Source organism: Branchiostoma floridae, chromosome 17, assembly GCF_000003815.2.
Source record: "Branchiostoma floridae strain S238N-H82 chromosome 17, Bfl_VNyyK, whole genome shotgun sequence".
Taxonomy (NCBI): Eukaryota; Metazoa; Chordata; class Leptocardii; order Amphioxiformes; family Branchiostomatidae; genus Branchiostoma; species Branchiostoma floridae.
This window is the reverse complement of record NC_049995.1, coordinates 4,495,906-4,515,277: the sequence shown is the minus strand read 5'-3', so window position 1 is coordinate 4,515,277 and position 19,372 is coordinate 4,495,906. Positions and strand designations below refer to the sequence as shown.

Sequence of the window (19,372 nt, the reverse complement as noted above, 5' to 3'; positions counted from 1 at the left end):
CATAAACGCTTTGGCAAATTCCTGGACATATCTCTGGAAGCAAATGACAAAACTCCTCCTAGAGTTCATAGTTCAAGATGTGATTTTTCTTATTAAACTGAAACTTTTTATAACCATATATGAAAAACACATCTGCTTAAATTGGTACTCAGGTATTTGCACACTCACATGCATGCACACATGTACACACACTTGTAAATGCACACAAAAACAAACAGTGACACACACAGAAACACGCATATATCGGGTTTACATGCTGTTTTATCACAAACCGTCATCTGTGTTGATAAACATATTAAGACAAACTTCATCCCATTACACAAGAGTGGTCTCAACAATTAACACAATTATAGTAACATATGGTAAAATCCAGACCTAAACAAAAATGTTCTTTAACTTAACAGTTCTGCCCTGCATTGGCTGTATGTAGTAGACTATGCCATACTCTCTGTGTTCTTATCCTGCCGGATTGCATAAGAGGTGATGAGATTTTGTGCTCCCTTTAGAAAAGGTAGGTATAAACGTGCCACAGAGGACAGACGGTCAAGTATATGATATTCCTTATCAGGAAGGACGGCCTTCAAGTCTCTCCAGGCATCAGCAGACCTGTCATACACATACACCAGATACTTTCCTGATGGTCCTTCTTTGGCAGTGTCATAGACATCTAAAAGTACATGCAGCTGGTTCTCAAGTACAAAAAGATGTGGATACTCATGGGTACGAAGGTTTCCCTGATTCGGCCAGCCTTGCAGTGTCTTCCAATGACCTGACTCTGTGTCATACACCCTAGTTTGATTGAAGTCGATATCTGTGCAGAAAATCTCTGTTCCCATGGCAACAGCTGTGAGGAACGAGTGACGAGTCTCAAGATTTGGTGGGTTTCGCTCGCTCCAACAGTCCTGACTTGGGTCGTAGCAATACATTGCTGAGGTCAGGATGAAATAGAGGTACGGACCACAGGACAATGCGGCGCTGCGATGCCAAGTTCCATCAAGTCGCAGCTGTGAACACTCCTGCCATTGGTCCTTCTGCCGACTGTACTTTTTCATACGGACCCATCCACTGCCTTCTCCTAAATTAGCAGCGATGTAATATAAAATCTGATCAACTTCAATAAGGGACTCGCCCCAGTAAGTGGGCCAACCGGAGTACTCTCTCTGGAACTTTGATACTGTAGACATACCAGCATCTTCAAACTCATTGCCTGCATGGTTGTACTTGAACATGGACATCTGACCGGAATCGTCTAAGTCATGTTCTAGCGCATAAATGTTATAATCACTGGTGAAAGTTTTACCAGCGCTATCAGGAAAGATATCATCTTCGTCACTGATGTACTTCCCTTTCTGAGGGTTCAAGAAGAGGAGATCGCCTTTCCTGTGGAGAATAAGATACATCAGAAATTATCAATGAGACTGGACATCAAATTGAAAACATCCTCCTACGCGATGACATCCAATGGCGAAACCGCCTGTCTGAATGTACCCTGCTTTCTCAACCGTCACTCTTAGTTCCTGACCGCCCTGCTTATAGATATTAATGAGCTTACCCTTATATATGCAAGATCCCTTTTGAAAACTGATTGGCTGATATCTGGTTAGTGGCGATGCCCAAAGGAATTAAGAGCGACGGTTGAGAAAGCAGGGTACCTCTAGACAGGCGGTTTCGCCGTTGGATTGTCCCTACATAGGAGGATGATTAAAAACATTTCCTTCAAGAATGAAGCCAAACTCACAGCATTAAATTGTTTTGTTTATCAAATGTAGCTTCTTGAGAAGTTTTAAAAGTATAAGTTGGAGCAGAGTATATCTACATAATTGACACTGTGGAAGTGTGTTTATCAGGATCACAAAATGTGGAATAGTATTATGGTAGGATTGTTCCTAATCTACTAAGTTACGTCAAACGAGGAAGAAGTATTACATACCCCATATCATACAGCAGAAGCATTTCCGTTGTCATCCCAAGTCTCGGCTTCAGTTTCCTTTTCTTTGCCCTTTCCCTGATGACTTTAGAACTCCCAAGATCCTCCCTGACCAGAGGGTGTTCCAAGATGGCTGTCTTGTCCTCTGGGGTCATCAGGTTGAAGCGGATGTGAGGGAGGATGCTGGGAAGGTGGTGCAGCCTGTGGGGTACACGGTAGGGGTTTAACGTTTTACCAACTCACTGCAGAATCTCTTCAACAAATTGGTTTAGATTAGTCATTAAAATTTCTGCACTCATAAATGCAATTAAGACATGAGTGAACAAATCCCACCTGTCCTCCCTGCTGTGCTGCACCCATCTCACCACAGCCTCCCACACTGTTGTTTCCTCTTTAACATCCAGCTCATCGTAGCTGATGATCTTAGTCAGCTGATTCACACTCAGGCTGCAGAACTCATCACTGGATGCAAGCTGTGGAGATGCCAAATACATGCATTTCTTCATGTAGGGAGATTCAAAGGCTGTCAAGTATATGCCTGAAACTATGCTTTATGAACAACTTTTACCAGAAGATTGCCAGAGGCTTACACCTTTTTTGCAATCAGCTTTTCTCCATTGCTAACTTGATGAGTTTCAAGTGAATGGTCATCTGGATCAGGTAAAGCATATGACATGTATAAGGTCTCTAGATTAGAGGCTGTCAAGTATATGCCTGAAAATATTTTTTTAATGTTAAAAGAGTTATCAAAACATAAAAGAATACCAACCGTCACAAAGTGCTTGCAGATACACTGCAGACAATGCTTCAGGACAATGTCCACAGAGAAGACATCAGCAAACTTGTACAGCTCCACACAGGTGCCATGTTCCACATTGAAGGCCATGTAGCTGCTGCAGGTGTCTCTCACATAGTCCTGTTGGAGGAGGTCGGCTGCCTGGTACAGGGGCTGCACTTTGTCCAGGGACACATGGAGGGTTCCAGAGTAGATGTAACTCAGGATCTCCACAAACATGGCCACATCTAAACCCTACATGTAGAGTTTGATACAATTTAATAACAAACGAACTTTGAATAAATTCTGTAAGAACGCTACAACACAACAGATCATCATGATGTTACTAATGTACATAATGTGACAAATGTAGTCTTTTTCAGTCTTTGTCATGATGCCTTGATAAATAACAATAACATGAATAACTACATAAATAAACAAATACATTATGATAATATCCCTGGTATAACTCACTGCACAGAATTATTGTTAACATTTAATCATCCATTGAAGTGTTAAGTGCTTCAAGAAGGCAGCAAAGTTGATATAAAAAGTTCAAAACAAAAGAGATACACGGGAAGGGGGACAAGATCACATATCATCACATATCATCACAAGAAAGCTTAACTATAAGTTACAAATTATGCGCTCCCCAAGTTCTCAACATTTCTTTAGAATACTTAGCATCTTTGTAGGTCCCCATTTTTGTTTTATTTACCCTAAATGTTACACAAACCTACCTGTAATACAACCGTCTTGTGACGACTTTCCGCCATGTCACTTGTAAACATGGCCCTGAAGTAGGGGCTGGCCGCGGACAGAACAAGCCGATGGCAGGGAAACCGCCGGCCCTCGACTTCAAGGACGACATCCTGCAGTATCCCAGCCTTCTGTAAGTCGCCCACAGTTCCAAGAAACCCATGCAAATAGCTCTCGTCTTGGTAGGAACGAAGACGAACTGCGCTGTCTTTGGGAGCGGCGGCCATGTTGATGATGATGGCGGTGCTGTACCTCCCAGAGGGAACTGCTTCCGTACTTTGATTACCCACATAATGTAGCGGTATGAGGTAGAGGATCAGGTTTACCGATTGCTGCGTTTCCTTTTACAAGAAACCAAAGAGTCAATTGTAGTGAAAATGAAGCCCCCATGTTACAATGAGGAGTTTTGACACATAAACTGGCTGAGTTATTTTGTGGCCCAATAGCTTTGATGGAAACTGCAGGTCTTTAAATCCTGTTTGTTGGGTCATAACCAGAATGTCTGAAACACCTGACTTCACTTTCAAAATCCATCAAGAGAGGTTCTTTTGTTGTTGCTCTGGAAACACCTAAAACAATACCTCCATTTTCATGGTGATTATGAATGGGTGTCGTGTATGTTGAAATATGGCCCTCCAGGACTTTCAGCGACAATCAATATCTAAGTAAGCGATATTGCGTGATCAACAAGTTTTGATGTGCTTTTAACTTTTTGGACTTATCTCCAGAAAAAAAAAACTACTCCTAGAGTTCTCCTTTCATTTTATATGTGAGATGAGATATTTTTCATTCAAGTAAAACATTTATAAAAGAGACGTCTATTTGGGTTGGGACTTTCGGATTTGCATTGACACATGCATGCACACATGTACACAAACATACACTTGTGAACACAAACGCACAGTGACACAGACATATATCAGGTTTACATGTAAGTTATACTGTTTAATCACAAACTGTCATCTGTGTTGATACACATATTATTGAAAACTTCATCCCAACTCAAAAGTGTGGTCTCACCAATATATTGTCAAAATCATGTTTAAACTAAACTTAGTATTATAACACTTAGCACTATCAAATCTTTCTGATGACCTATTGAAAATAAGGCAAGGAAAACTTACTTGGATATCATACTGATGTTCTTGGCAACTTAACTGGACAATTCATACATGTGGTAGGACTTTGTATCTCACCATTGGTTCCAAAACCTTGACAGTGCAATCTCAGCAGAAGTCAAACCAAACAAAACTAGCAACATGTATATGTTAGAATGTAGTATAACATTAAGTGTACGTTATTTTCCAGTACCATATGTGATGCTTTGCTTGTGCTTGCAATTAGCCCATGGGCATGTATTTGCAATAAACTAAACCAATTTCAGCCATGTCACAGGATATGGTATCATTATTGTGTTTTCAGTAACTTGACAATTAATAAATCTAAATCTTATTTCATTTCACAAGACTTGGTATCACACTGATGTTTTCTACAACTCAACAATATAAATCATGCAGTTCCTGTGCAGAAATCTCTTTTCTGAGACATCTTTCCAACTGTGCTTTTCTGAGACACTCTAATCTATAGCTCTGGTGGCCTCTCAGTAATAACCAAATGTTTAGTAGTGGGGTAAGGTAAATAAAAGATAGTAATTAAAATCATTTCTCTTCCTTCGATCATAGTACTGTGGTGACAAGATGAATCTTGTACATAAATGTTTGATTTTTTTTGTAAGATTTTCATCAATTGTCTTCTTCGTAGTTTTCTGTCTTCATCTGGTTCAATCCCAGGTCTTCGTTCTGTTCTTGATTTCTTTCGTAATCCTCCACGACAAGTTCAGGGTCGGGATCGGGAGCATAAACATTCTGCAAACAAATTTTTGTTTTTGCTGTTAATGCAACAAGCGACATTAATGAACACAAAATATGAAATGCAACAGAATTTTGCTTGTGAAGGAGCTAGTCATCATTGGTGTACTCTTGACTGTATACATGTACTGATGTAGATCCTGGTTGTGAATTAAGAAGCTTATTATCCAGTGAGTTTATAACCCAAGGAGAGATTATTTAGAGGCCCTGTTGGTCAGATCTTTTGATTGCTACATGGAAGGTCACTAAATGTAAAAATCGAGCATACTTTCTTTGAATTACGCTTTGTAAGATATGGGTCCCTCAAAATGTACGTTACTCCCATAGGCAGCCAAAATAGCTGATAGGGATTCATCATCGTGACGTCACGGCCTGTTCCTAATTATTCCTTCCAAAGAGCACAGAGGTGGCATTTTTAGATCGCCGTTTTAACAACTTCTCCTCTGACAATTCATTTGAAAATTACATCAATGTCTTCAGAAAAGATCAAATATTTGTGTGAAAAATACAGGAGATCTCATTTCAGTTATTCTTTAAACTGTCACATTGGGCCTAAGAATATTCAGCAATCTCCGAAAATAGTATCTAGTAAGTTTTACCTGTATGTAGCTGTTACCAGCAGGGTCGTCCAGCACGATGTGAACCAGTGTCTTTCCCTCTGCAATCTAAAACAAGACCATAGTATACACGTCAAGGTCAAAAGATACAAAAAAAAGGAAGCCTGTTGCAGCACCAAGGTCACATACCAGGGGACCTAAAATTGACCTTGACCTTTCTATGCCCAACATACCAAATGGGAGGGAGGCCACAAGGGGCTAGAGACCAGGGCTCTAGCCAGCGTCCGTTTTTCCGTCATTTGACGGAAATTTGCTGCGCGTGACGGAAAATTTTTAAAACCAATCCATCAACCTTGACGGACAAAAATCCTTGGTGGAAGCTACAGACGGCTTGGGGACGCCGTCAAAGGCCGTAAAAGCCACACACTGTTTGTTTTGCTATTGTTATTATTGTTGACGAAGTGTGTCGGTGCCCTTTCGCATACGATTATTTCATTAAAACCCGTTTTTCAAGGTCTCAGTTCAGTCTTTCTAGTACCTGGAATAGTGTTTTCGCAACAATGAGAATTGGCTGACGGAAAAAAATTTCGAGCTGGCTAGAGCCCTGGTACAGACACTACATTGTGAACAGACACTTGGATGCACAAACACTATGGGGGGTACTTCGTACCATCAGAGGGGGTACAGACAACACAAGGGAGGTAGGAAGGAAAGAGGGATGAAGGATGAAGAAATGATATAAGAAAACGGGTACTGTATCAAAATTACACACACCTCAGCCAGCTTTGCCAAGAAGTCTTTCATCTTGTTATTGTCCGTGGCCGTGGAACTGTCTCCGAGGGAGAAGGCATTTTTCTCCAGCTGTGTAAGAAATGACAAGATTAATCCTGTATACCTTTAAGATGCGCAATGAAGTGAACTTGTAATTTGACACTTGGCTGGGGCTAGACATATGATATACACCATAAACAAACCATTAATGCTATATCTTTATAGTGTAGGAATACAGTACTTCATAACAGCTGTTGAGCAATAAAGTTCATTCATTCATTCATTCATTCATTCATTCATTCATTCATTCATTCATTCATCCCTTCATTCATTCATTCATTCATTCATTCATCCCTTCATTCATGTACTTAAGACACTAGGAAATTTCTTGAAAGTCTGAGTCCAACCACCTGGCATGTCTGGTTGGCATTATCTAAAAGTATGATTACGTCATTTGACAAGAAAAGGACTGTCTAAAAAAGGTTATACAGACGATTATAAATTGTTAGCATTTTTCTATAATGTTATACCGACCTGTTCCTTGATGTTAATGATGAGCCCCTCCAGCGTGGTGAACTTGCCCCCGATTCCATAGCTGAGGCTCAGCTCAAAGTCAAGTTCAGGGATACAGACAGTACACGTCTCCGACTGGACAATACAGGGGACAAAATAAAGATCTTGACAAGTCAGAAACATTGCCTTATTGCATCTTCTAAATCACTTGCAAGTGGCCAAAAGCCATGGCAATTTGGTACAAGTGCAATAAGAACAGTTGTGGTATACATAGAATCTAAAGTATAATAAGGAAATCCTTTTCTTCTTCAAATGAGCAAAAAATGGTTAGAATATTGAAACAGTGGGGTGTGACACTATTTGAAACAGCCTACTCCATTGGACCAATTTGGATGGCTTTTATACATTACATTTTACTCCCTAAAAACAGCATTTACTTCCGAGTCTATGTACAAATGTATGTACAGTATCTGTCAAAACGTTTGTGACAAATATAAAAAGACAACAGAACGAAATATATTTTCATACTATGTGTTATTTTGGGGAGAGGGAGTGCATTTTCAGTCTAATACTGAGACTTTCTACCAACCTTTAGCACATCCCTTGTCAGGTCACTCGGGTCAGTCATGTTCAAGGTCATCCGACGGCCCTTCTCTCCCACTCCTGAGGCAGATTTGACCTCGTTTGACCTGTGGCCACATCTGTCACAGGTCGTAGCCATGACAATGACCTGCTTGAAATAGGGGATGTCTGGTGGTATGGTGAAGGATTTGTATGGTAAAAGGAAGTCAAAATACAATGTAACATTGACACCAGAAACATGTGGCTTGTTAGATTTCATTACCTACAACATAACTTCAACCAAGAAAAGGCTGTTCAAGTTTGTTTTTAGCTTAAAAGTAATAAATTTAAGTGCCCCATTTACTAATTACTGTAACAGTATATCACATGTGTTATACCCGGAGTGTTGGGAATGACTGACAGTCAATCATAAATAAAAAACTTATGTCTTTTTTTTCCAACTGAATGACATTTATGCTACACATTTCTTAATTAAGTCAGTGTGGCCTAACCTGCTAAAAAAAGCCTAGATTGCTTTCTATCTTAAAGGATACCGACTACTTTCATGTTGGTCGGAACAGGACTCTGACAGTTGGGACAGTTGGTGTTGAAACACAGAACCTGTGGGAACAACAGGGCAAACATGCTGTATTAATGTGTAAGATTAGCATCTATGTAATATAACGTTATGTACACTACCTGTCTTGAAAGAAGACAATGATCACAATCAATTATATTTATATGCCTTACAGCCTTCGTAAAACTGATTTTAACTAATCATACATTTACATACATACATAAAATACAAATAAGTGAGAGGAAGTCAAAGGAACCAGTGAGAGTAGGTTAGATGTAAATGTGTACATGTACATGTCTATATATAATGTGTTAATGCTAACCTCATCTGCCAGATTTTCTGCTTCTCCATCTTCTGCAGCTTCTCCAGCTGTTGGTGCTTCTTCTGAAGGTTCATTTTCAGGCTATTATGGACAAACAATGGTTATAACATCTTATGGCATAATCAAACAGGCATTATCAATGTTTTCATTTTACATTCTAAAAGAATTAGATACATCCATAATGAATAGAAATACAGCAAAGAAAGTATCAGAAAGTTTGTGTAACCAAGCTAACAACAATAAAGCTCTTCCCAATCAATTTTGCATCTCATTTCTACATGTATATCTTTTTTTTTAATGAAAATATTTACAAGTTTGTTTGAAAAAGCTTGAAAAGGTTGAAGAAACAAGACAGTAAGAGCTGACCTGCAGTCCAATTTGAATGTTCTGTTCTCTTGTTCTGGGGTAGTGAACTAATGTCACACTCTTGTCTTGAGAAGGAGCAAATGTAAGACTGTCAAGGAACAGTTTAATGAAAATAAAGTAATACATTTTTAACAAATACTAGTACCTTATAGGTAGATAATATGGGAGAAGGTCTGTTTCCGGCTTTTAATTTTTTCCATCTAACGCACTGCTTGTGAGTCTACGTTGTTGATTTTTGTTCTTGAACCCTCTATGTTAAGCTTACAAAAAAAATATTTTCATTAAAGCCTGAAGACCAGATATTTTGGAAGGACAGGGTGAAAATTTTGTCCATCCTAACAAAGCCACTTTTCTTCTCAGAGGGGCAGGTCCTTGAGACAGACTTGTATTATAATAGTCTTCTTTAACGTAGGACATCTATAGTCAACAGTGTGGAACGTTACATCAATATTTGTTCACTTACAGTTCAGTTACTTCCATGGGCCACACATTCAAACTGACTTGAAGTATAACAAAGTCCGTGATAGTGAAGTCTGTGGCACTGAAATCTAGAGTGTGCAATTTGAGAATAATTCTTTTAGCAAATTTGGACAGAACTTTCTGCCTTCCAAGCCTGGTTTTCAAGGCATAGAAGGTGCATACGACAATTATGTCACTCAAACAAAGGAACTCTCTTTATGCAAAATTTACACAAAATAAAGGATATGGATTTTCCACAAAGCTGTTCCCTGTTGGGTCATCAAGAACCTAGTAGAAAAAAAAGAGAGAAAAGGTTGTGTTAGTCTTTTTTACTTTTTTAAACAAGGTCAAGTGTGCAAGACGCTTTCAAACAAAGTACAAACTATGTATGCCTTTTTATTTCACTGAATTTTATCAAAGTTTTCTCAAAGAAAAATGTACTAAAATCATTCATAATTCTATTTACTATCATTACATAATTGTTATCATTTTTTAAGACTTCAAGGCAAACAAACCAAAGATACAGCAATGCTATCATACTCTCTTTCTCAACATATATTACCATATCTTGATACTGAAAATTAAATTATAAACTAGAAAGGCCGACATTTGCTTAGGAGCAAATACAGCATATTGCAATCCATCTTCATCCTTGAAAAAATCCCCAAATTCAACAATTTGAAGTAATGTTTGCTCAAAGGGAAAATGAAGTACTGTTGGCACTTGTCCTACACACCTTCATGCCGAATTTTAGGTCATTTGGTTTCAACATAAGGGCATAGGAGCCAAAAATATACATTTTTTAGTTAAAAATGGCTAAAAATCCCAAAATAACTCATTTTATAAGGGCTCTATGAAGAAAGTGTTGATGGGGTCCTGTTGTCATATGTCCAATTTACCTTTGTACCAAATTTCAGGTCATTTGGTTTACATACAAGGGCATAGAAGCCAAAAATATACATTTTTAGTCAAAAATGACGGAAAACCCTAAAATAACTAATTTTTGAAGTGATCTATGAAGAAAGTTCCAATGGGGTCCTGTGAGCATATGTTCAATGCACCTCTGTACCAAATTTCAGGTCATTTGGTTTGTATAGGGCTTATTCAGTCACGTGATCTACCCCCTAGCAACAAGCGAAGTCGGCCATTTTGGGGTCCACTTTGAGCGCGGCTCACAGCGGCTTGCTATGCAACTCTCCGTAAAAGTTGAAAATATTTCTTATGCAACGCACAATTTCCCTTCAAAACGTTTAGGCTCATAATCACCATGTGCTGTCCTGTGGTAGGAAGTAAGTCTAGCACTGGTAAAGCCTACATTCATCGGGTAACAGTAAAATTTGTTTCGCGTTTCTCGTGTAATAACAAGCAAAGCCGGGGAAAAACTAGTGTTACGACTCGGCAACAAATGTGGGTTTCTGCCATATGTAGAGCTGATCTTACCAGTATAATTTTGAGAACCAAGGTGTGTAGTACACATTTTTTATCTAGACAAGGCAGTAAACGATGGGCCAGATAATTTTCAACGACGGTCGACGTGGGTGCCTACTCCGGCACAACGTAAATACATCCACTAATTACTAAAGCAGGAAGGGCAAAAAAGAGGCGGACAAACGGCGAAAAGAAGAAATGATAGGAAGAACATGTCTCCAGTGATATGTGAAGAATTTCTATGAAACAAATTTAATACAACTCTACCGACTATCACAGTGTTTGTGAACAGCAACCTAAACCTAACCCGCCCCACAGTCGCGTTCCCGTCTTTGCATGCATATGAGACTTCGGAACTTTTCCGATCATAACGCACCTTCTGCTCTGTCAACCCGATCTCTATTAACGTTAACATTTGTTTTTGTACCTGTTCAGATATTACGTGGTTGTAACTTGTAGGTCTGGTGACACTAACACGTTCGCTTTGAACTGATTTTGTGTGTAAAAAGTCGGCCCTGCCACCCACAATCACTATCAAATACTCCCCTGTCTGTCGCTGTTGCCGTGCTCGGGCATCCGCCGCGGGTCAAACTTTTCCTCACTGATCCAAAATGGGTAATTTCCACCCGATTTATGTCGTGAAAATAAGACTTGAGGTTTTAGGCTCTTTGTATAGTCAAACATCGTGCAACACACTTCACTTTCTTCGGACATTTAGAGACCCACGCTGTACATCGCCGTACTGTAGCGCATGGACCCCAAGATGGCGGCGGACAGGGACAAGGGGTGATGACGTCACGTGAATAAGCCCTATACAAGGGCATAGGAGCAAAAAATATACATTTTTAGTCAAAAATGGCCAAAAACCCTAAAATAACTCTTTTTTGAAGTAAACAATGAATAAAGCGTTGATGGGGTTCTGTGGTCATATGTCAAACGCACCTATGTACCAAATTTCAGGTCAGTTGGTTTCTATACAAGGGCATAGGAGCAAAAAATAGACATTTTTAGTCAAAAATGGCCAAAACCCCTAAAATAACTCTTTTTTGAAGTAAACAATGAATAAAGCGTTGATGGGGTTCTGTGGTCATATGTCAAACGCACCTATGTACCAAATTTCAGGTCATTTGGTTTTAATACAAGGGCACAGGAGCCAAAAATAGACATTTTTAGTCAAAAATGGCCAAAAACCCTAAAACAACTCATTTTTGAAGTGATCTATGAAGAAAGTGTTGATGGTTTTCTGTACTCATATGTCCAATGCACCTCTGTACCAAATTTCAGGTCATTAGCTTGTAATACCAGGGCACAGGGGCCCAAAATATACATATTTTGTCTAAAAATGACCAAAAACCCTAAATATCATAAATTCTAAGGCCTCTATCAATAAAGTGAAAAAAACGTCTGGGGGTATTTGCTATTTCTACCACCCTGCCAAATTTCAGGTCATTTGGTCGAAAAATAAAAAAGTTATTCCCATTTGAAGATTTGACAGGAGGAGAAGAAACAAAGGAAAAACTAGAAAGGCCGACATTTGCTTAGGAGCAAATACAGCATATTGCAATCCATCTTCATCCTTGAAAAAATCCCAAAATTCAACAATTTGAAGTAATAGTACTGTGGGCACTTGTCCTACACACCTTCATGCCGAGTTTTTGGTCATTTGGTTTCATTACAAGGGCATATATGACAAAAATATACATTTTTAGACAAAAATGGCTAAAAATCCCAAAATAACTCATTTTATAAGTGCTCTATGAAGAAAGTGTTGATGGGGTCCTGTTGTCATATGTCCAATGCACCTCTATACCAAATTTCAGGCCATTTGGTTTACATACAAGGGTATAGGGGCCAAAAATATACATTTTTAGTCAAAAATGACTGAAAACCCCAAAATAACTAATTTCTGAGGTGATCTATGAAGAAAGTGTCAATGGGGTCCTGTGAGCATATGTTCAATGCACCTCTGTACCAAATTTCAGGTCATTTGGTTTCTATACAAGGGCATAGGAGCAATAAATATACATTTTTAGTCAAAAATGGCCAAAAAACCTAAAATAACTCATTTTTGGAGTTAACAATGAATAAAGCGTTGATGGGGTTCTGTGGTCATATGTCAAACGCACCTATGTACCAAATTTCAGGTCATTTGGTTTTAATACAAGGGCATAGGAGCCAACAATATACATTTTTAGTCAAAAATGGCCAAAAACCCTAAAATAACTAATTTTTTAAGTGATCTATGAAGAAAGTGTTGATGGTTTTCTGTGCTCATATGTCTAATGCACCTCTGTACCAAATTTCAGGTCATTAGCTTGTAATTCCAGGGCACAGGGGCCCAAAATATACATATTTTGTCTAAAAATGACCAAAAACCCTAAATATCATAAATTTTAAGGCCTCTATCAAGAAAGTGAAAAAAAAGTCTGGGGGTATTTGCTATTTCTACCACCCTGCCAAATTTCAGCTCATTTGGCCAAAAAATGAAAAAATTAATCCCATTTGAAGATTTGACAGGAGAAGAGACAAAGGAAAAACAGTATATTGCATCCATACTATGTATGGATTGCAATATAACTAGAAAGGCCGATATTTGCTTAGGAGCAAATACAGCATATTGCAATCCATCTTCATCCTTGAAAAAATCCCCAAATTCAACAATTTGAAGTAATGTTTGCTCAAAGGGAAAATGAAGTACTGTGGGCACTTGTCCTAGACACCTTCATGCCGAATTTTAGGTCATTTGGTTTCAATACAAGGGCATAGAAGTCAAAAATATACATTTTTAGACAAAAATGACGGAAAACCCAAAAATAAATAATTTTTGAAGTGATCTATGAAGAAAGTTTCAATGGCGTCCTGTGAGCATATGTTCAATGCACCTCTGCACCAAATTTTAGGTCATTTGGTTTCTATACAAGGGCATAGGAGCAAAAAAATATACATTTTTAGTCAAAAATGAACGAAAAACCCCAAAATAACTCATTTTTTAAGTGATCTATGAAGAAAGTGTTAATGGGACCCTGTGCTCATATGTCCAATGCACCTATGTACCAAATTGCAGGTCATTAGGCTTTCATAGAAGGGTATAGGAGCCAAAAATATACATTTTTTGTCAAAAATGGCCGAAAAACCCAAAATAACTAATTTTTGAAGTGATCTCTGAAGAAAGTGTTGATGAAGCCCTGTGCTCATATATCCAATACACCTATATACCAAATTTCAGGTCACTTAGCCTTCATACAAGGGCACAGGAGCCAAAAATAGACATTTTTAGTCAAAAATGGCCAAAAAACCCCAAATAAATAATTTTTGAAGTGGCCTATGAAGAAAGTGTTGATGGGTTCCTGTGCTCATATGTCCAATGCACCTCTGTACCAAATTTCAGGTCATTAGGGTTTAATACCAGGGCACAGTGACCCAAAATATATATATTTTGTCTAAAAATGACCAAAAACCCTAAATATCATAATTTTCAAGGCCTCTATCAAAAAAGTGAAAAAAACGTCTGGGGGTATTTGCTATCCCTACCTTCATGCCAAATTTCAGCTCATTTGGCCCAAAAATGAAAAAGTAGAATCCATTTGAAGATTTGACAGGAGAAGGAGAAGAGACCAACAAAAAACAATATATTGCAATCCCATACTATGTATGGATTGCAATATAACAATATATTGCAATCCCATACTATGTATGGATTGCAATATAACAATATATTGCAATCCCATACTATGTATGGATTGCAATATAACTAGAAAGGCCAACATTTGCTTAGGAGCAAATACAGCATAGTGCAATCCATCTTCATCCTTGAAAAAATCCCCAAATTCAACAATTTGAAGTAATGTTTGCTCAATGAGAAAATGAAGTTCTGTGGGCACTTGTCCTACACACCTTCATGCCGAATTTTAGGTCATTTGGTTTCAATATAAGGGCATAGGAGCCAAAAATATACATTTTTTAGTTAAAATGGCTAAAAATCCCAAAATAACTCATTTGATAAGTGCTCTATGAAGAAATTGTTGATGGGGTCCTGTTGCCATATGTCCAATTTACGTTTCTACCAAATTTCAGGTGATTTGGTTTACATACAAGGGCATAGAAGCCAAAAATATACATTTTTTAGTCAAAAATGACTGAAAACCCTAAAATAACTCATTTTTGAAGTCATCTATAAAGAAAGTGTCAATGGGGTCCTGTGAGCATATGTTCAATGCACCTCTGTACCAAATTTCAGGTCATTAGGTTTTCATACAAGGGTATAGGAGCCAAAAATATACATTTTTTGTCAAAAATGGTCAAAAACCCTAAAATAACTCATTTTTGGAGTAAACAATGAATTAAGCGTTGATGGGGTTCTGTGGTCATATGTCAAACGCACCTATGTACCAAGTTTCAGGTCATTTGGTTTTAATACAAGGGCATAGGAGCCATAAATAGACATTTTTAGTCAAAAATGGCCAAAAACCCTAAAATAACTCATTTTTGAAGTGATCTATGAAGAAGGTGTTGATGGTTTTCTGTGCTCATATGTCCAATGCACCTCTGTACCAAATTTCAGGTCATTAGCTTGTAATACCAGGGCACAGGGGCCCAAAATATACATATTTTGTCTAAAAATGACCAAAAACCCTAAATATCATAAATTCTAAGGCCTGTATCAAGAAAGTGAAAAAAACGTCTGGGGGTATTTGCCATTTCTACCACCCTGCCAAATTTCAGCTCATTTGGCCAAAAAATGAAAAAGTAGAATCCATTTCAAGATTTGACAGGAGAAGAAACAAAGGAAAAGCAATATATTGCAATCCCATACTATGTATGGATTGCAATATAACAATATATTGCAATCCCATACTATGTATGGATTGCAATATAACTACACCAACAATGATAGGCTTAGTTACTGCTGTCTTAGTCTTGGCACAGGCTTGCTCCTGGTGGCTGGAAGCCAATGCATAACAACTGCTATTGGTTATATACATACATGTATGTAACTATATCTTCTGACAGAAGTGATTTTCATACCTACCAGTGTAAATGGAGTTTTGAGATCAGTCAGTCCTCTCAGTTTCTCGATAAAAGCATCTATCTTCTCTGCAGTTCCCGGATCCATAGTCTGATAAAACATTACACAACATTTTACAAATAAAACTTGGCCTCCAAAGTTCCCAACATCCAACATTTTAAGTACAAAACGGACAACGTCCAATGGTTCATAGTTGTTTACAAAGTGAAATATGAGTCTATCACCCTCACCCTCCTTATTGGCTGCTCCTGCTCCAGGCCTCTCACTGCTCGATCAATCACTCCTTCCACTGTAGTTAGAACTGGGGAAAAAAAACAGACATTCAAACTTGTGTCTGTATGGGCTGTAAATTGTATACTGTAATTCACTTTGTCTTCTCGGTACCAAACTTTCACGGTCTGAGAAAATTTAACTTGTTCTCGGAACTAAATGTTCACGATGGCAGCATGTGCACATAAAAAAAGTCTGTGAATTATTTGTTATCTGTAAATGTAATGATAAGTTCACGTTACAGTCGTCACAGTGAAAACCGTGAACATAAAAGTACAGTAAAAAAATTAGGAATTACAGTAATACTGCAAGTTTTACATCAAATTCAATAATGTATGTTTCTCTTTCTAATGTGGCATCAATATGATTGAAATGATTGGGTCTGCAAAGATGATATGTTATGCCAAAGGACTTAAGTGGCTTATTATAATACACTCAGATGCAAATTAAGAACATGGTGTATTACGCCAAAAGACCATTATACCGGCTACGTCTTTGTCTCTGTCAGCACGGCTGGCCCTTTGTAGTAGCCACAGGCTAGTTGAGTAGCCATGGCTGTGCATTCTGAACAACCAAACCAATACATAGATAAACAACTACACAGATAAAGATACAGATAGACACATAACGTTTCTGACCTCCCTTCTGTGTGTTTGCTGGAACCTCAAAGTCCAGTTCAGGAATAAACAGAGAGGCGGACTCTGCCTTCACCACTTGGCGGTTCAGATCCTGTGGAATACAAACCAATATTGTAATTACAAACACACTACATAGCTTTGGTTACTTAATAGTGTGTTAAGACTATTAGTAAGTAGGGTTGGCAAGTGAAAGCGCTATTCAGGCAAGTGCATGACCTACCCCACTTGCCTGTGAGATTTTGATATACTTGTTACTTTTTACACTAATTACAGTCATAACATCAAGCAATGGTCAACATAAAAAAATAGAGGCAATAAGAATACTATTGCTGCAAGTGGAAATGCATATAACAGTGACTATCGAGTTTTGGGCAAGTAAAAAATCAGGCAAGTAAATCTAATGTGCTTGCCCGATAGGACAAGTGAATTTAAGAAAACTTGTCCAACCCTATACTAGTAGACTTTAGAAGTACAAAACGTTGTATCAATATCATCAAACAAAGTGACAGTTATTGGAAACAAACCTTCTTTTATACAAATTTTGAAAACTTATGAACATCATGTTTAAAATAAAACTTATGCCAGCAAAAAAATCTTTGATTTTGGTATGTTAAGATAAAACTAAAGCATTTTTTTGCGAGACCAACTCACCTTGCTTGTCTCCACCTTCAGCGAGACCTTCACACCCTGGTCCTGAATGGTACTGGCCGGCTGGAGCTCGTTGTTAGAGAAGCTGCAGTGCGGACAGTCGAACGACATCAGCACGACCTCCCGGAAGTACGGGATTCTCGTCATCAGCAGTCGCGTGGTGCCCTGGAGTCATTACATTAGATGTAAGGCAGATCCTACCTCAGTACCTGCTTAGTGCAGACCACAAATATTGCAAGTCCCTGTTGCAATTTTAATAAAGACAAAGATCTAGAATACCATGAATTCATTTATTCTGAGGGGATTTGACTAAGCAGTAGGATTAGAAAAGAAGCTTTGATAATTTCACTTTATTCATTTAACCAGGAGTAATACAGCTCAGGTCAAACCTAGACCTGTTTTTCAGGCAATCCTGGGCAGAAACAATGTTTTTAATCTGGATTTACATATGGGGGGATGTATCTAATTTGAGGTCCCAGGGTAGGGCGGCCAGGCTGCGATGATATTTGCTTTGTAATATTATGGTGGAGATTTACTATGAAAATCAAGAAAATTAAACCCTGCAAGTATTACAAGTCTTACAGTAACTAGTACAATATATAGCCTGAATGCATTCATCAATCCTTGAGTACTAGCAAACCTCCTTCAACTAGTAACCTAGTATCATTGACCTAGTATTATAAGGCACTGTAGTTTAGAGATTCATACTGTGATCATCACATTATAACACGAAAAGAGAACAGGAACTAGAGTGCAGATCTGTACTTGTACTTAGTATACATCTGATGAAACAAATTAAAGAGAAAGTAAAGCAAAAATTGTCCATTTGAAATTTACATGTTTTAGATAAATTTGCTTAAATTAAGTATTCAATTGGTAATAATTGAATCTAATGGATACACATGGCCCGTTGGACGCTTCGAATTTCAGACTATTTTTGAATACTAGAAAGGCAACATTTTTGGAAAAAATGCAGGATGTGGGCGAAGGGAAAAGAAGGCAAAAATCGCAGGAAAAGGAGCAACAAGAAAGGCAACATTTTCGCGAAAATGCAGCAAAAAGAAAAAAAAATTAAAAAACATTGTCTGTCCACGGATTCGATCCCGGAGCGTTGTTTTACCACGCGTGAATAATCCCATTGAGCCAGTGCTACAACATGTTACGGGCGCACGTTTTAACAGGTATACAAATGTTGCTTGAAAAAACCCGCGAGCTTCCGCTGGCTATTTTTCTCGCTTATAATCGAAGGTATTTCACTAAAACTTGGACAGAATACTAGAATATTTTTTTGTGGGGCATTTTTATGTTGTTAATTAGCCGATTAGATGCTCTGAACTTGCTGCATTTTCAACGTTTTTGTGATACTGCGCTGCCGAGTGCCATTTTGTGACCTGTGCGTTGATAGGTTTACCCCTGACGTATCCACCAGACAGTCAGAATGTTAGCCAATCAAAAAGCTGGAAACGTGGACTGCATGCTACAGGTTCCATTTTTTCTGAGTTTTGATTGGTCGGGTGGAATATCTGTAGAGAATACTAAATGTGTGGCTTCGCCCACATAACTAGTATTTCTTATAGATTATGCTAGCATTTAGCTAATCTATAAGATTATCTAGAAAGTTCTTCCACTTTTTGTATTCGCCCCCCCTCCCACTTTTCCCAAAATTTACTGGCGTATCATGCGACGTCTACCCTGTGAGTTACGCCCTTACCGATTCATGGCAGTTCATACATAACGTGTCGTCTATTTGCGTGGCTTCCTGGTCGCCTATGTCTCCCGTCAGGTCGCGGAAAAGCGGTTTGTTGTCGCTGGATGCGTCCACGCCATCGGTCGTGTCAGCCATGTTGGATGTGACCTTTGACCTGAATTGCGCAACTTCCTGTTAGGTACTTCTTTGAACAAGCAGA

At 38.4% G+C, this 19,372-nt stretch overlaps 2 protein-coding genes across 2 annotated transcripts; both read right to left on the bottom strand.

Moving 5' to 3' along the window:
• Window positions 1–264: 264 nt before the first annotated feature.
• On the bottom strand, window positions 265–3,975 carry LOC118404729 (kelch repeat and BTB domain-containing protein 2-like). Its single transcript, XM_035804004.1, has 5 exons — window positions 3,443–3,975; window positions 2,697–2,957; window positions 2,261–2,400; window positions 1,931–2,128; window positions 265–1,380 (listed from the first exon to the last, which is right to left on the bottom strand). The coding sequence occupies exons 1-5, from the start codon at window positions 3,686–3,688 to the stop codon at window positions 435–437; spliced, it is 1,791 nt and encodes a 596-aa protein (XP_035659897.1). The 5' UTR covers window positions 3,689–3,975; the 3' UTR covers window positions 265–434.
• A 405-nt stretch (window positions 3,976–4,380) lies between these two features.
• LOC118404650 (zinc finger protein ZPR1-like) lies at window positions 4,381–19,363 on the bottom strand. The gene is made up of 14 exons (XM_035803890.1): window positions 19,177–19,363; window positions 17,469–17,630; window positions 16,818–16,908; window positions 16,140–16,210; window positions 15,913–15,999; window positions 9,703–9,743; window positions 8,997–9,078; window positions 8,631–8,711; window positions 8,286–8,352; window positions 7,760–7,920; window positions 7,192–7,305; window positions 6,661–6,747; window positions 5,929–5,994; window positions 4,381–5,326 (listed from the first exon to the last, which is right to left on the bottom strand). Exons 1-14 carry the CDS (start codon window positions 19,306–19,308, stop codon window positions 5,204–5,206), a joined length of 1,365 nt encoding a protein of 454 aa, XP_035659783.1. The 5' UTR covers window positions 19,309–19,363; the 3' UTR covers window positions 4,381–5,203.
• Between the last annotated feature and the right edge of the window lie 9 nt (window positions 19,364–19,372).

What these genes read in the sequence shown, in the direction of transcription:
- LOC118404729 (XM_035804004.1), bottom strand. Translation starts at nt 3,688, where the DNA reads ATGGCCGCCGCTCCCAAAGACAGCGCAGTTCGTCTTCGTTCCTACCAA. An exon ending in ACAAGACGGTTGTATTACAG is followed by an intron (nt 2,958 to 3,442) that starts GTAGGTTTGTGT and finishes CTCTACATGTAG; the next exon opens with GGTTTAGATGTGGCCATGTT. An exon ending in TCTGCAAGCACTTTGTGACG is followed by an intron (nt 2,401 to 2,696) that starts GTTGGTATTCTT and finishes GCATCTCCACAG; the next exon opens with CTTGCATCCAGTGATGAGTT.
- LOC118404650 (XM_035803890.1), bottom strand. Translation starts at nt 19,308, where the DNA reads ATGGCTGACACGACCGATGGCGTGGACGCATCCAGCGACAACAAACCG. An exon ending in AACAGCTTTGTGGAAAATCC is followed by an intron (nt 9,079 to 9,702) that starts ATATCCTTTATT and finishes TGACAGTCTTAC; the next exon opens with ATTTGCTCCTTCTCAAGACA. An exon ending in TCATTAACATCAAGGAACAG is followed by an intron (nt 6,748 to 7,191) that starts GTCGGTATAACA and finishes TTTCTTACACAG; the next exon opens with CTGGAGAAAAATGCCTTCTC.